The following is a 13,388-nucleotide window of genomic DNA, read 5'->3' on the forward strand; positions in this document are numbered from 1 at the left end:
CTTGTCCGTGCAAACAAACAACAATGTCCGCAACAATCGTTTATCCCGCCAGCTGTGAAGTGCCTTCTGTCATGCGATTCTTGTATGCAAAACGATTGTCGGCTGCTGAAATTCATCGGGAGTTATGCCTAGTTTATGGACCTAGAGTTATGAGTGAAGGCAAGGTTAGACAATGGTGCCGTTATTTTAAAAATGGACGAAGAAATGTCCATGACGAAGAGCAAAGTGGCAGGCTCAGTATTCTGACCGATGAAACTGTTTCGCAAGTGGAAAAAAAACTGCGATGTGATCGTCGATTGACGATTAATGGCCTGGCTGAAAAATTTCCTCTACTTGGACGCACTACTGTCTACAATATTGTCACGAAAACCTCTGATACCACAAATTGTGTGCAAGGAGAACACCGAAAATACTCACCGACCACCACAAAGAGCAAATAATGTCCAGTGGACGAGAGTGTTTTGACTTTTACCACCCACCGTACAGTCCTCAACTTGCACCTACTTTCTCTTCTTGCGCTTGAAACAGTGGCTCGGAGGACTACGTTTCGAAACCCAAGAGAAACTCAAGAACGGCGTTGTAAATTGGTTCAACTCTCAGGCGGCGAACTTCTATACAGAGGGGTTAAAGAACCTGGTTCAGTGGTACAAAAAATACTCAGAAGTGAACGACGATAATGTGGAGAAGTGAAGTAGGTTTATAGCTAACTAAAAGTGCCAATAAAATGTGTTTCATATGAGTATATTTTTCCTGTGACCAAACGGCCATTACTTTAAGAGCATACCTCGTATAATAATAGCGATCGAAAAGTTACATCCTCGGACAGCTCAGATGCTAAAGGGGGGTACTGGGATTTATACGAAAATTTAGCCATTTCTGTTCTTCCTGAAAAAGCCACCAACAATCGAAAGGAGACTTCCTCTGACGGAAGGCATGCCAAGGAAGGGATAATTTTCATAAAAATGGAAGCATTTTTATTAAACTTTAAATGACACCTGCCGTCAAAAGAAAACATGCTTGGGCGGGTCAAATTCGAAGGGAGGGATTGTAATTTTTACGAAATGTTTTAAATTTTATTCATCTCAAAAATATCACCAGATATAGAGAGGCGATTTCCTTGGACGACTAAAATTCTGAGGGTGGTGAATTCCGATTTTTAGGAATATTTGAACATTTTTTGCACTTTATAACTGAGACCAGCGATCGAAGCCGCGCATCCTCGGACGGCTTTGATTTTTAGGGGAGTTCCTCGATTTTTACGAAAATTTGGCAATTTGGTTCGGCCCGAATTGGTTCAGCTTGCTATCTAAGGATGTCATACTCAGAAGAGTCAGAGGGTATTGCGATTTTTATGAAAATTTTAACATTTTGATTCACCTTAAAAATGATAACAGCGATCAAAAATAAGTACCCTCGGACCGCTCAGATTTTATAGGGAGTGTTTTACGATTTTTACGATATTTTAACAATTTTGGTTCCCGCAGAAAATGGCACCAGGTATCAAATGGAGCCATCCTCGGGTGGTTTAGATGCCAAAGAGTTACTGTGGTTCTAAGGAAAATTTTACCATTTGATTTACACCTAAAAATGACACCAGCAATCGAAGAGAAGCAGCCTTGGACGAATTAGGTGTTAAAGAGGGTTATTGCATATTTTACATGCATTTGAAAATTTTATTCATTTAAAATATAACACCAGCGATCGAAGGATGGCATCCTCGGACGGCTCAGATGCCAAAGGGATATTGCCATTTTTACGGAAATTGACCATTTTGGTTCACCCTGAACGCGATACCTGCAATCGAAGCGAGACATTCTCGGGCGGATCAAATGCTAAAGAGATACTACAGTTATATATTATACGAGGTATTACGATTAAACGAAATTTGACTATATTGATTCACCTTGAAAATGACGGTTAACGAAAGGATTACTGATGGATGGCCCAGATGGGATAACTGCAGCTCTAGTGGAAATTTGAGCGTTTTCATTCGCTTTCATCCTTTGCATTCTCAGATATTGATAAGGGGAGGCGTTTCCTATCTTTATAAAAGTGGGCCAACTTTCATTCACCTAAAAATTTGACACTGCTATCGATATAGGTATCATAGGAAGGCTCAGCTTCCTAAATCCGATTACTGCGATAATGACGAAAATTTGCACATAGTGATATATTTAAAAACTGATACGAGCCATCAAAACCAACGCCCTTTCAAACCTAGGCAATCCTACCTTTGAGCGTTAATGTCGTTTTCAGTTTGACCCAATGAGGTGAATTTTCTTCAAACTTATCACCACCTGGTACGTGACAGATGGCGATGATTAACCCTGGTACCTGAGGCGACGATCCCTTCAATTGCTAGGGTAAATTTCTGTTGGACCCGACATTGTTGCATTTCAGTCAAAAAACCCAAAACCCCCATTTTTAAACCTTAGTCAAGGATCAAATTTTCGTGGAAATGACCATTTTTTAAAAACGTTGATAAGAGGCGGGCATGCAAACCATTCGGCGAGCGCTAGTTTCATTTAAGAGTCGACCGCGTAAGGTGAAATCATGACAAAGAGGCCTTTGACATTTGCTTCCAAGGCGTCCAGGGAGGACCTCGTCCTTTCATTGGTTTTGAGTTTTGCGTATATATGAAATGGTCAAATTTTCAGCAATATGAACATGAAGTGTACAAGCTAGTTTAACTTCGTGCGCTAGTAGCTTTTCTTCGTCGACCTGAAATTTTCAGTTTTTTGTCAAAATACACACACATCGACATATGTTACCAATGGTATTGTATGGTACCGAGGCTCCCTACCAGGGCCGATGTATTTTCCGGTAAAACCGAAATGGTCGAAATTTCGTCAAATATCACTACACACCTCCATTTAAACTCCTGAGGCGTCCAGGTGAGATCACATGCGAGCGCTGGTGTTACATTCAGGTACTCCAAAACCGTCGAAATACGATCAAAACACTCAACAGCCCCTCCTTGGGGCCTGAGTCACATAATCGAGTCTTCCATCGAGCGCTGGTGTTATTTTTGGGTCGATCCGTAAATGTAAAACTTTTGTAAAATTAACCAACAACCCCAACCCGTTGTGCATCTGAGATGTCAAGGCGGGTCTCTCTTCAAATGATGGTGTCATTCCTGGGTTGAACCTAATGTTCGATTTTTCATTAAATTGCCCAAAACCATCGTCCCTCTTCTGACACCTTAAATGTCCAGACGAGCTTCTAGGCAAACGTTAATATCATTTTCGAGTCGAACACAAATTGTTGATTTTCCGCAAACGGCAAACACCCCCTGAAAAATGTATGAGCCGTCTAAGTGAGGCTAATGTCAGGATCTTGTATAATTTTCGGGTTTGCCAGAAATGTTTATATTTTTATCTAAATGTCCATATCTCACTTCGCATCCTCAACTTTCAGCTGTGCCAACCGTTAATCGCTGGTGTCATTTTGAAGTGGCCTAAATTGGGAAGCATTTCGTCAAAAAGCCCGATACCATCCAGTTAGCATCTGAGACTTCTCGGCTTCCGTCAATTGTTAATGTGAGTTTTCGAGGTGACACGAAATGAGCAACTGGCTGTCTAAATGCTCAACCAGCGCACTATCAGCTAAGCGTTAGAAGTCTTCTTCTCGTCGATCGCTAGAGCCGTTTTGCGGATTCCGCATTGCATTCGGCGATCCCATAAAATGCCAAAAATCTCCCTTTTGACATAAAAGAAGTCCTAGTCTGCGTCTGTCGATTGCAAGGGTCGTTTACTGGGCAACACGAAACAGTAAAATCTTCGCCAGAATTAATAAACCCAATCCAAAGCAGACGAAAATTGACCCTTTATTTTCTCAGTAAAAAACGTATGTGATGTTTAAAGACGATAATTTGAATGACTAGCCCTAAATCATAGGTGGTCCTCCTTTTTTATAAATGATTCAAATTTAACTATAACATAATTTTCTTCAATGATACATGATGACCAAGGGCATATGAACAGCACTAAAAAGAGTTCGATAATTCTTTAAAAACAGTATCTTCTTAAACCAAATACAATTACTTATTTTTAAACAAATTCTGTCATCGCATGATATTATATTAAATAACTGTTTTTGAAATAAGATAAACTATTTTAGAGAAAACTATGTGGCGTAGACTTCAATTGTGTTGCACGGCATGCCTAATATGAACTTGGTGCGTATTCATAAATAAAATTCGGAAGTTGACATATTTTATTCTTTTCAACACAAAACTTCTGGCTATATTTTACAAGATTTCATCCCAATTTGACTAACGGAAACAAAAAGATAAAAATTAATAAAAACTAATCAAAATACTAAGCCCACTGACATCCAAAGCCTCAGGATTTTTCTGTTCGCCATTCTATTCTAAGATGAAAAAAATACAGCGCGTGTATAGTGTGGCGCGTGTCTCCCAATGTCAAAGGCCAACTCGCCGATTAAATTTTTTGCTGAGATGCAGAATAGATATCGCTCGTCTCTTGGTTGGAGCAAGGTATATAAGAATGATCACGGAGGCTGGACGTCACTTCGGGACAAGATGTGGTCTCCTCTGATCATCTTCCTCGTTGGTGAGTATCGAATATTCGCACTCGATAGCCTGGAAACCAACACTATGTCAAGTTTAAAAAACTTTGCACTCTCATTAATCATGAAATTGATAAGCAATAATTTGATATGCATATTTGCAGTGCAACGAATTCTGCATTGATCATTGTAATGAGTGTCAGGTCCTATTTAAGTTTGTGTGAAGTATATTAACTCAAATAAGAACGATTGATAATTCTCCATGTTCGAAAGAAAGCGAATGAGAAATTTGTGCTATCGCGTTAGTTACCATGGAGGTGAAATTATAAAAATGCAAACCAAATGATGGAACGAAAAGACTCAGTTAAATTATCATTGCTATTGAATCACCCGATGAGTCCCTGTAGCTAATCCCTTAAGGTGCACTTGTGCACTGGGATCAAAAAAATTGTTGGTAACCTAAGATACCGTACGGTGTCACTCATGTTTAAATGAAAATAAGAAATTAAATTACATTGGTTAGAAGCTAAAACCACATATTTCTTTTTCCGTTGCAGTTGGGCTGTCAACGGCCGAAAATGGTGAGTACTTACTCCAATCTGAATTTACCGTTTCTTTTTTTGGGCGCAATTTAGATTTGCGAATATTCGAGTGCATTGTCCTGGGGTAATAGTCTACGTGCTCTCTCCCCGCAGCCTGGAAACCTGGGTATGAGTACAAGTACCAGATCAAGGGCAGGACACTTGCTGCCCTTCATCAGGTGGCCGACAAATACGTCGGCGTGATGAGTCGGGCGACTCTCACTCTCCAGCCCCAGAGTTCTAGTGCCGTCGTCGCCAGGGTGAGTATGCACGTCTCGGAAAAAAGACGGGTCTCGAAAATTACCACCCCTTGACACCGGGGCATAATACAAGCCGTCTTTCCCCACAGATCTCAGATGCCCAGTACTCTCCGGTGCAAGCCTCGCTTCCCGGAGGATGGGCGTCTAGGATCCCGGAGAAGGAGCTCAACTACAGGTCGCTCCCGCTCTCCAGCAAGCCGTTCCAGATTAAGTTCAAGAACGGAGTTGTAAGTAACGGTCGTTCCGTACCATCTCCCGACGATATGCGACACTCTCTTACGCACATCCAATCCTCCCGCTTTCACAGGTGGATGGGCTGGTGGTGAGCAAAGATCTGTCCAACCCAGAGGTGAACCTCATCAAGAGTGTGGTGAGTCAACTGCAGGTCGACACCCGCGGTGAGAACGAAATCAAGTGGCCGCATGGAAGTCAGGCACCCAAGAGGCCCAGCGAAAGCGTTTTCCGCGCCATGGAGGTGAGTAGTTCGTCCTTTGGGAAACCACGATACTCCTGGACACGAGCATATAACGAAATGATTCTTTTCTCTTCAGGACACCGTGACCGGTGAGTGCGAGGTCATGTACGACATCTCTCCTCTGCCCTTGTACGCCACGCAAGTCACTCCGGAACTCGTGCCCATGCCCGAGCTCCGCGGAGAAGGCCGATTCTACGACATCGTAAAGACGAAAAACTTCAGTAATTGCGACAAGAGGGTCGCTTACCACTACGGTTTCACCGGCCTTACCGATTGGGAACCAGCAGACAACCAGATGGGGCACTTCTTTTCCGTGAGTATCCAACCGCGACTGTCAGGAGATCACCTCGCCGATGAGTCTTGCAAGCTTAACTAAGCATAGCTTCCTTTTACAGCGCTCGGCCGTCAGCAGAATTGTGATATCCGGATCTCTGAAAGAATACACCATCCAGTCTTCCGTTTCCTGGAACAAGGTCGTCCTCAGCCCGGCCATGTACAACGCCCAGAATGGCATGGTGGCCAGTCGCATGAATGTAACCCTGGTTTCTAGGCGGTCGAGCTCCGGATCCCCTCCATCCGTGCCCAATCCTCACAACGTCAAGGATTTGGTCTACGACTACAATGACCCATTCTCTTCTGATCATGGCTCCGGATCCAGCAGTGGATCTGGAAGGAGCTACGGAAAGGGATATGGAAAAGGAAGTGGCAGAAATTCCACCGATTCATCGAGCGAGAGCAACTCCAGTAGCGATAACGACAGTTCGGACAGTCAGAGTAACAGCCAAGAGAGCGGCAGCAGCAGCAGTGACAGCACCGAAGAAGTCGACAGGCCCGGACAGAAGCGCCAGATCCCTAACCGATTTCGTCGATCCGCATCCCAAAAGAACAAGAACGCCAGCAGCGGGAGCAGCAGCAGCAGCAGCGAGGACGACAGCGACGACAGCGTGAGCAATGGACAGGGTAGCAGCAGCAGTGAGAGCGACAGCGACAGCGAGAACAGCAGCAGCGGCTCAAGCAGCAGCGGTAGCAGCAGCAGTTCCGAGAGCAGCAACTCAAGCTCCGAGAGCAACAGCTCTGACAGCGGCAGCAGTGGTTCGAGCGACAGTTCCAGCTCCAGCAGCGACGAAGGTAGCTTCAGCAGCGGCTCCAGTAGCTCCAGTTCTAGCTCCAGCTCCAGCGAAGAGCATAATCCGAGACCCGGAATGAACAAGGCCCCTAAGATCCCGCTTCTCCCCTACTTCGTCGGGTATCAAGGAAGTGCAATCCCGACCTCAAAAGACATCGAACCCGTCTCCGCAGTCAAGAAGCTCTGCTCTCAGATCGCATCCGAGCTCCAGACTCCTAGCAGCATTCCTCAGAAGGCTACTCTTTCCAAGTTCGCCATCGTCGTCCGCCTCGTCCGCACAATGAGTGTCGAGCAGCTCCAGAAGGCAACTTCTCAGATCTACGCGCCCATCAAGTCCTCCGGAGAAAATCCATGGTGAGTCGTCACGCAGCCGTGATCGCCAATCCCCACCTGCTCGTGTTTACCGGAGAAGCGAGCATAGCTTTTTCACTCGCTTCATTGGTGCATTCCCGCGTCATTCATATATAGTCCGTCGTGTGTGAATTCGTCCCTTGTTCGAGGCTGCAGCAATCTAACCGGTAACCGTTTCTGAACACAGGACCGTTTTCCGTGATGCAGCCGCCGCCGCCGCGACCGGACCCTGCCTCACCACCATCAAGGATTGGATCAAATCCAAGAAGATCACCTATGAGGAGGCCGCAGAGATCATCGCCACTGTTGCCACCAGCACCAGGACCCCAACTGCAGAATTCCTCCACACTCTCTTCGTGAGTTTTCAATGCACATGATCAACACCCTCCCGAGTGCCCTGGGGCCAGTGCTTCTAATCGTTCATTTCATCTTATAGGCCCTGGCCACGAGCCCCGAAGTCACCAAGCAGGCTTTCTTGAATTCCACCGCCATTCTTTCCTTCGCCAACCTCGCACGCAAGGCTCAGGTGAACAACGCCACGGCCCACAACCTCTTCCCCGTGCACGCTTTCGGGCGACTCTCTCCCATCAACCCCAAGGCCATCACCGAAAAGTACATTCCGTACATGGCTAAGCAGCTTCGCTCCGCCGTCAAGGATGGAGACAGCCACAAAATCCAGGTGTACATCCGAGCCCTGGGAAATCTCGGCCACCCCAAGATCCTCAGCGTCTTTGAGCCATACCTCGAAGGCCAAGAGTCCATGTCTACGTTCCAGAGGACTCTAATGGTCACCTCACTCAACAAGCTTGCCAAGGTATTCCCTCAGGTCGCTCGCCGAGTACTTTTCAACGTATACCAAAACCTAGGAGAAGCCCACGAAGTGCGTTGCGCCGCCGTCATCGTCCTCATGAGGACCGCCCCTCCCGCCTTCATGCTCCAGAGGATGGCCGAATTCACCAACCGGGATATTAGCCTCCAGGTCACCTCCGTGGTTAAATCTGCCATCCAATCCGCCTCGGTTCTCCAAGGCCCTCATCACCACGAATTGTAAGTTTACATATCGCTGCGGGTTATGCGATCTCCAGGATGTGTCAGGTACAGCGTGTTCTCTGGATTTCAGTAAAATGAACGCCCAGGCTGCCGTCAACCTGCTCAATCCCAAGCCCCTCGGAATGCACTACTCCCACCAATACCTCCGGAGCTACATGGTAAAGGAATTGGGACTGGCATACAGAACAGAACTCAGTTGGATTGGAAGCTCCGACGGACTCACTCCATCCAGCATGTTCTTCTCCAACCGCTACAACATCGGCGGGTGGAAATTGCAGACCATGACCGTAAGTCAAACATCAAAACGTCTACGCCATCGAGACCTCATCCCTCAGAGGATTTTGCGTAATCGAACGTTTCCCCTTTACAGCTGAGTGCGATGACTTCCAGTTTCAACGACCTCGCCGATGCCATCAGCGACCAGTTCGAAGACTCCGACTCGTCCAGCAGTGGAAAGCACTCCGGAAAGTCGGGCAGCAGCGGAAAGGCGTCGTCCGGCAGCGGAAGCGGCAGCCACAGCCCATTCACCACGGAGAAGATCGCAGAGATGCTCAATATCGAGCAGACCGATTACCAACAGCCCGAAGGAAACCTCCTCGTTCGCTACATGGGAGCCACCAGGTTTTTCACCTACGACAATGACACCATCAACAGCCTCCCATCCCGTAAGTATTCCGAATGGCGGATCCCTAGAGCGCCTTCCTTTTGTCATCGTCTCAAATAACCTCCTCTTTCACCAGTTTTGAAATCCGCCGCCTCCAGCCTTCGCTCCGGACACCGCTTTAACTACAACAAGCTGTACAACCAGTTCGCCATGACCTTGGCGTTCCCCACTGAAACCGGTCTACCGTTCGTCTACTCCATCAAAGTACCTACCTACATTTCCCTCAGGGGCGAAGTCCAAGCCAAGACTCACCCTGACATGGCCAGTGGCTCCCGAGGATCCGTCAGGTGCCCCGAGACCGTCAACTCCACCGCCAGCCTTCATTTGGTGTAAGTCTCATTCTTCGGATTGAGTGTCAGCTTATCTTCTACGAATGGCCGGAAGGATTCGAACGGGCACTAATTACACTCTTCTTCGCCAACAGGTACTCCACGCGCATGACCGCCAAGATCAGCTTCGTTGCTCCTCTGACGCACACTCGCTACATCGCCGGTCTTGAGAAGAACATCCAGATCAACTTGCCGATCAAGGCCTCTTTCGACTACGACAGCGAGAACTCCCAGGCCTCGGTCACCCTCAAGCCGCTCACCACCAGTCGCGACTCCCAAATCTTCCACTATAGCAACATCCCGTACACGGCTAAGCACAACATTCTCGACCTCACCCCTGTCAGCCAGGGAAGCTCGTACAAGACCATCCACGTGCGCGAGCCTATGCAAGTAAGGACCGGTGATCTGTCAGGTCAAGTGTCTCCAAATCATTACTACTCACGCTGTTTCTCACAACCCTCTTTTCGTCAATAACAGTTCGAGTCCACCGTCGGCAAGGACAGCACTGGATTCGCTTTCCGCGTCAAGTACACCACGGAGCAGACCTATTTGGACTGGGAATGGCTCTTCGAAAAGGCTCAACGCCACGACGCCATGTCTTTCTTGCTCTACCCGTGGGCCGAACGGACCATCAAGTACAACAACATCAACGTCATCTTCGACCCTCAGAGGAGCAGTAGCAAATCCGTCACCCTCACCGCCTCCTACGGTAAGTTTCCCTTGTTTTATCGATGCGTCTTCCTTCAGACGCATTAACCCTCGCTCAGCGCGCCTTTCCTCTCGTTTTCGGTCGCAACCCTCAAGCTATTTCCTAACCTTCCACAGATGACGACTCCGATGACTCCTCGTCCTCCTCATCCGGTTACGATTCCAACGAATCGGATTCGCAATCCAACGAGAGTCACAGCCCCAAGGGCAAGTCATCCAGCGGAAAGGGAATGAAGTCGTCGTACAGCGGTAGCGGAGCCGGATCGCTCAGCAGCGGAATGGCAAACCCGTCCACCTCCAAGCCAATCAGCGGAAAGAGGCAGCAGGAATTCCTCATGAGGGTCTCTTCTGGAATCCGAAGTATGACGGTGTTCATCGAATCTCTCGATTTGGGTACATGACTTCCTCACGTTCTTACGGCATAATGTATTTCCGCAATTTCAGATAGTACCGCACGCGTCATCGACATCGCCATTGAATTCGATGGCAGCAAAAACATAGCCTACGTGGCCACCGCAGCTTGTGCCTCCAGTGAGGTTGACGATACCACGCGGAACCTCTTCTATTTCTACAAGTCTCCGACATACGGCAACTCCAAATCTTACGAGGTAATTTCCTCCTCGCGCAATTGACTCCTCCGGTGGCTTGTCTCCTTCGCTCACACTCATCATTCTCCATTTCCTCAGGTATGCGCCGCCGCTAAAGGGAAGTGGCCCAACGTCCCACTCATGAGCTTCGCAAAGGCTCTCAGAAGCAACCCCACCTCATACGTCAACGCTGAGATCAGTTTCGGCGAAAAGTGTGGATCCGGGGCATCGCAAATCAGCATCTCGGTGAGCTTCGTCACGTACTCATTTATATTTTTACCTTATCGAAGCAAGACAAGTCGTAAAAATTGAAATATTTCCTCTTCTCAGGCCAAGGCTGAACAGAGCCAGGAACGGAAAGAGTATATCCGACACCTGCCAATGGCCCAAAAATGCTTGGCCCAGGCTCAGTCCGGAATCTACCTCGAGCCCGCATGCCGCAACCTCACAGCACAGGCTGAGTTCTTGGATAGTTGCAGCGTCAACATCCACACTGAGAAGGTTGGCTCTCGTCCACTTCAATTAATTCCCCTTCAAACTAACAAGCTATCCTGATAACAATTGGGCTCTCAATCTCTTTCCAGCTTCCATCCGCCTTCAAAAACATCACCTATAAGGCATACTCCTTGGCAAGATATTTCGGCTATCCGTACCTCGATGAGAACACCGTCAACGTGCACAACAAAGAAGGAAAATACTCTTTCGAGATGAACTTTGAGCCTGACTTGAAGGCCGTCAACGTTTCCGTTTCTGCCCCAACACTCGAAGCCGACTTCAACCTTGTGCGCGTCAACCAATGGGTGAGACCTCTGGTCGTAAAGCATCCCAACTGGCCCGCCACCGACCGATTCCTCACCACCGCCCTCCACGGACAGTGGTCCGGTAAGTTGAAACTTTGAAGAAACCTCTATTCATTTCTTTCGTCGGCAACTTTGAAGCATCTGTTTATTCCTCTCCTCTCCTCTCTTGGCCTCAGCCCCTTGCGGCTTGAATCGCGTGTCCGTCACAACCTTCGACAACAAGACCTACCCCATTAACCTCGGGAAATGCTGGCACGTCATGATGACCCCTCAACCAGAAGAAGAAGGAGATTCCTCCAGCTCCAGCAGCAGCTCCGATCCCACCGACGAGGTCACCATCCTCGCCCGAGATTACAGCTCCCACCAGAAGGTGCGACCACCAACCCACTTCTCTCACTCTCTCGTTACAACGTTCGATTGCCTCCGAAAGAAACCCGCCTCATTCATGCACTCATTCCCTTCTTTAGGAACTGAAGGTAATCCTTGGAGATGACGTCTTTGATTTGAAACCCTCCGGATCCTCCCAATCAAAACACTCTTCCGAGAGCGGAGACGCTGACGGAACCGTGTACTTCAACCAGAAGCAGCGCAGCGTATCCCAGCGAAAGATTAACCAGGTCACCGACTCCGACGGCGAAATTCTCGCTTTCTGGTACGCCATCCCGAGTGGAGAGGTGATCTTGGAGGCTCCACAGCACGAATTGTCCATCATTTACAACGGAGAAGCCGCTTGGATCGAGGTACGAAATCCATTTTCGGGACTCGCTCGCTTTTCAGTTCTCTCAGTCCAACTTACTTTCCTTTCCTACATTCGTCCGGCATTCCGCTCACCTGTGTGATGATTCGCAGGCTGGCTCCACCTACCGCGGCGACGTAATCGGTCTTTGCGGAACGTACGACAGCGAACCCGCCACTGACTTCACCTCCCCGAAGAACTGCATCCTTGCGGAGCCCAAGATGTTCGCCGCATCCTACGCCGTTCCCGACCAATCCTGCCAGGGAGGAGCCAAGGAGATGCAGCGCCGAGCTGCCTCTGCCCCATGCTTCGAGCAGACCGTCACTCCTCATGACGTTATCAGTGAAGACGACCACAATGCCGGATATTCTTCTTCCCGATCCTCCAAATCCTCCTCCAAGGGGTCCCAATCCCGCTCCACCAAGACTTCCGGTTCCAACTCCGGCTGCACCCATCACCGAACGAAGATCATCGAGCAGGGTAGTCAGACGTGTTTCTCCATGCGGCCGTTGCCTGCCTGTGCGCAGAACTGCCGTGCCAGCGGGAAGGTCGAAAAGAGCGTAAGTTTCCCGGTCTTTCCTTCCGTCCACCTGGAAGCACCCTATCGAACGGCCCGATTTTATCTGTCCATTCTCTTTACAGGTGCCGGTCCACTGTGTGGCCAACTCCTCTGCCAGTCGTCACTTCGTGGAGATGGTAAAGAAGGGAGCCAACCCTGACTTCAGTCGCAAGGAAACCACCAAGACTATCAAGATCAGCGTTCCCGAGTCTTGCACTTCCAACTGAATCCGAAAGGATTTATTTGCCTGAATAAATTATTCCGTTTTTTTTGAGCATCCCAAAAATGTAAAAAAATAATAATAAAATCCAGGTTTTCAAACCGTTTTTGATCATACTCTTTTTGAGATGTTTCCTTACATTTACCCAAGGTTTTGCGTATGTTTTCAAGGTGGAATATCATTGAGCATCATTTGACTTATGTGGAATATGATGAGTATGAATGGAGACGCTGCTTTTTGGGAATTTGGTTTTGATAATAGCTTGGCGATTATTCCTGCGTACATGAACACCTCCCTTGCAAAATAAGAATGTTTATAATGAATTAATATATAATAATGAATATGTAATTATTTAAAAATTACATGATTTATACCCTGTTATCCCTGCTTAATATCTCTGAAACTTTATTCG

General features: G+C 47.8%; 1 protein-coding gene across 1 annotated transcript; it reads left to right on the forward strand.

Moving 5' to 3' along the window:
* The first annotated feature begins 4,500 nt into the window (after nucleotides 1-4,500).
* LOC139686043 (vitellogenin-1-like) lies at nucleotides 4,501-13,092 on the forward strand. Its single transcript, XM_071583138.1, has 23 exons — nucleotides 4,501-4,574; nucleotides 5,088-5,111; nucleotides 5,226-5,371; nucleotides 5,461-5,598; nucleotides 5,679-5,846; nucleotides 5,923-6,159; nucleotides 6,242-7,326; nucleotides 7,511-7,679; nucleotides 7,760-8,370; nucleotides 8,444-8,660; nucleotides 8,744-9,038; nucleotides 9,114-9,366; nucleotides 9,462-9,756; nucleotides 9,844-10,075; nucleotides 10,192-10,434; nucleotides 10,519-10,682; nucleotides 10,761-10,907; nucleotides 10,992-11,162; nucleotides 11,246-11,543; nucleotides 11,638-11,831; nucleotides 11,929-12,201; nucleotides 12,311-12,757; nucleotides 12,840-13,092. The coding sequence occupies exons 1-23, from the start codon at nucleotides 4,544-4,546 to the stop codon at nucleotides 12,981-12,983; spliced, it is 5,982 nt and encodes a 1,993-aa protein (XP_071439239.1). The 5' UTR covers nucleotides 4,501-4,543; the 3' UTR covers nucleotides 12,984-13,092.
* The last annotated feature ends 296 nt before the right edge of the window (nucleotides 13,093-13,388 follow it).

The sequence above is a fragment of the Hetaerina americana genome, unplaced genomic scaffold (genome assembly GCF_022747635.1).
Source record: "Hetaerina americana unplaced genomic scaffold, ioHetAmer1.1.p SCAF_13, whole genome shotgun sequence".
Lineage (NCBI taxonomy): Eukaryota > Metazoa > Arthropoda > Insecta > Odonata > Calopterygidae > Hetaerina > Hetaerina americana.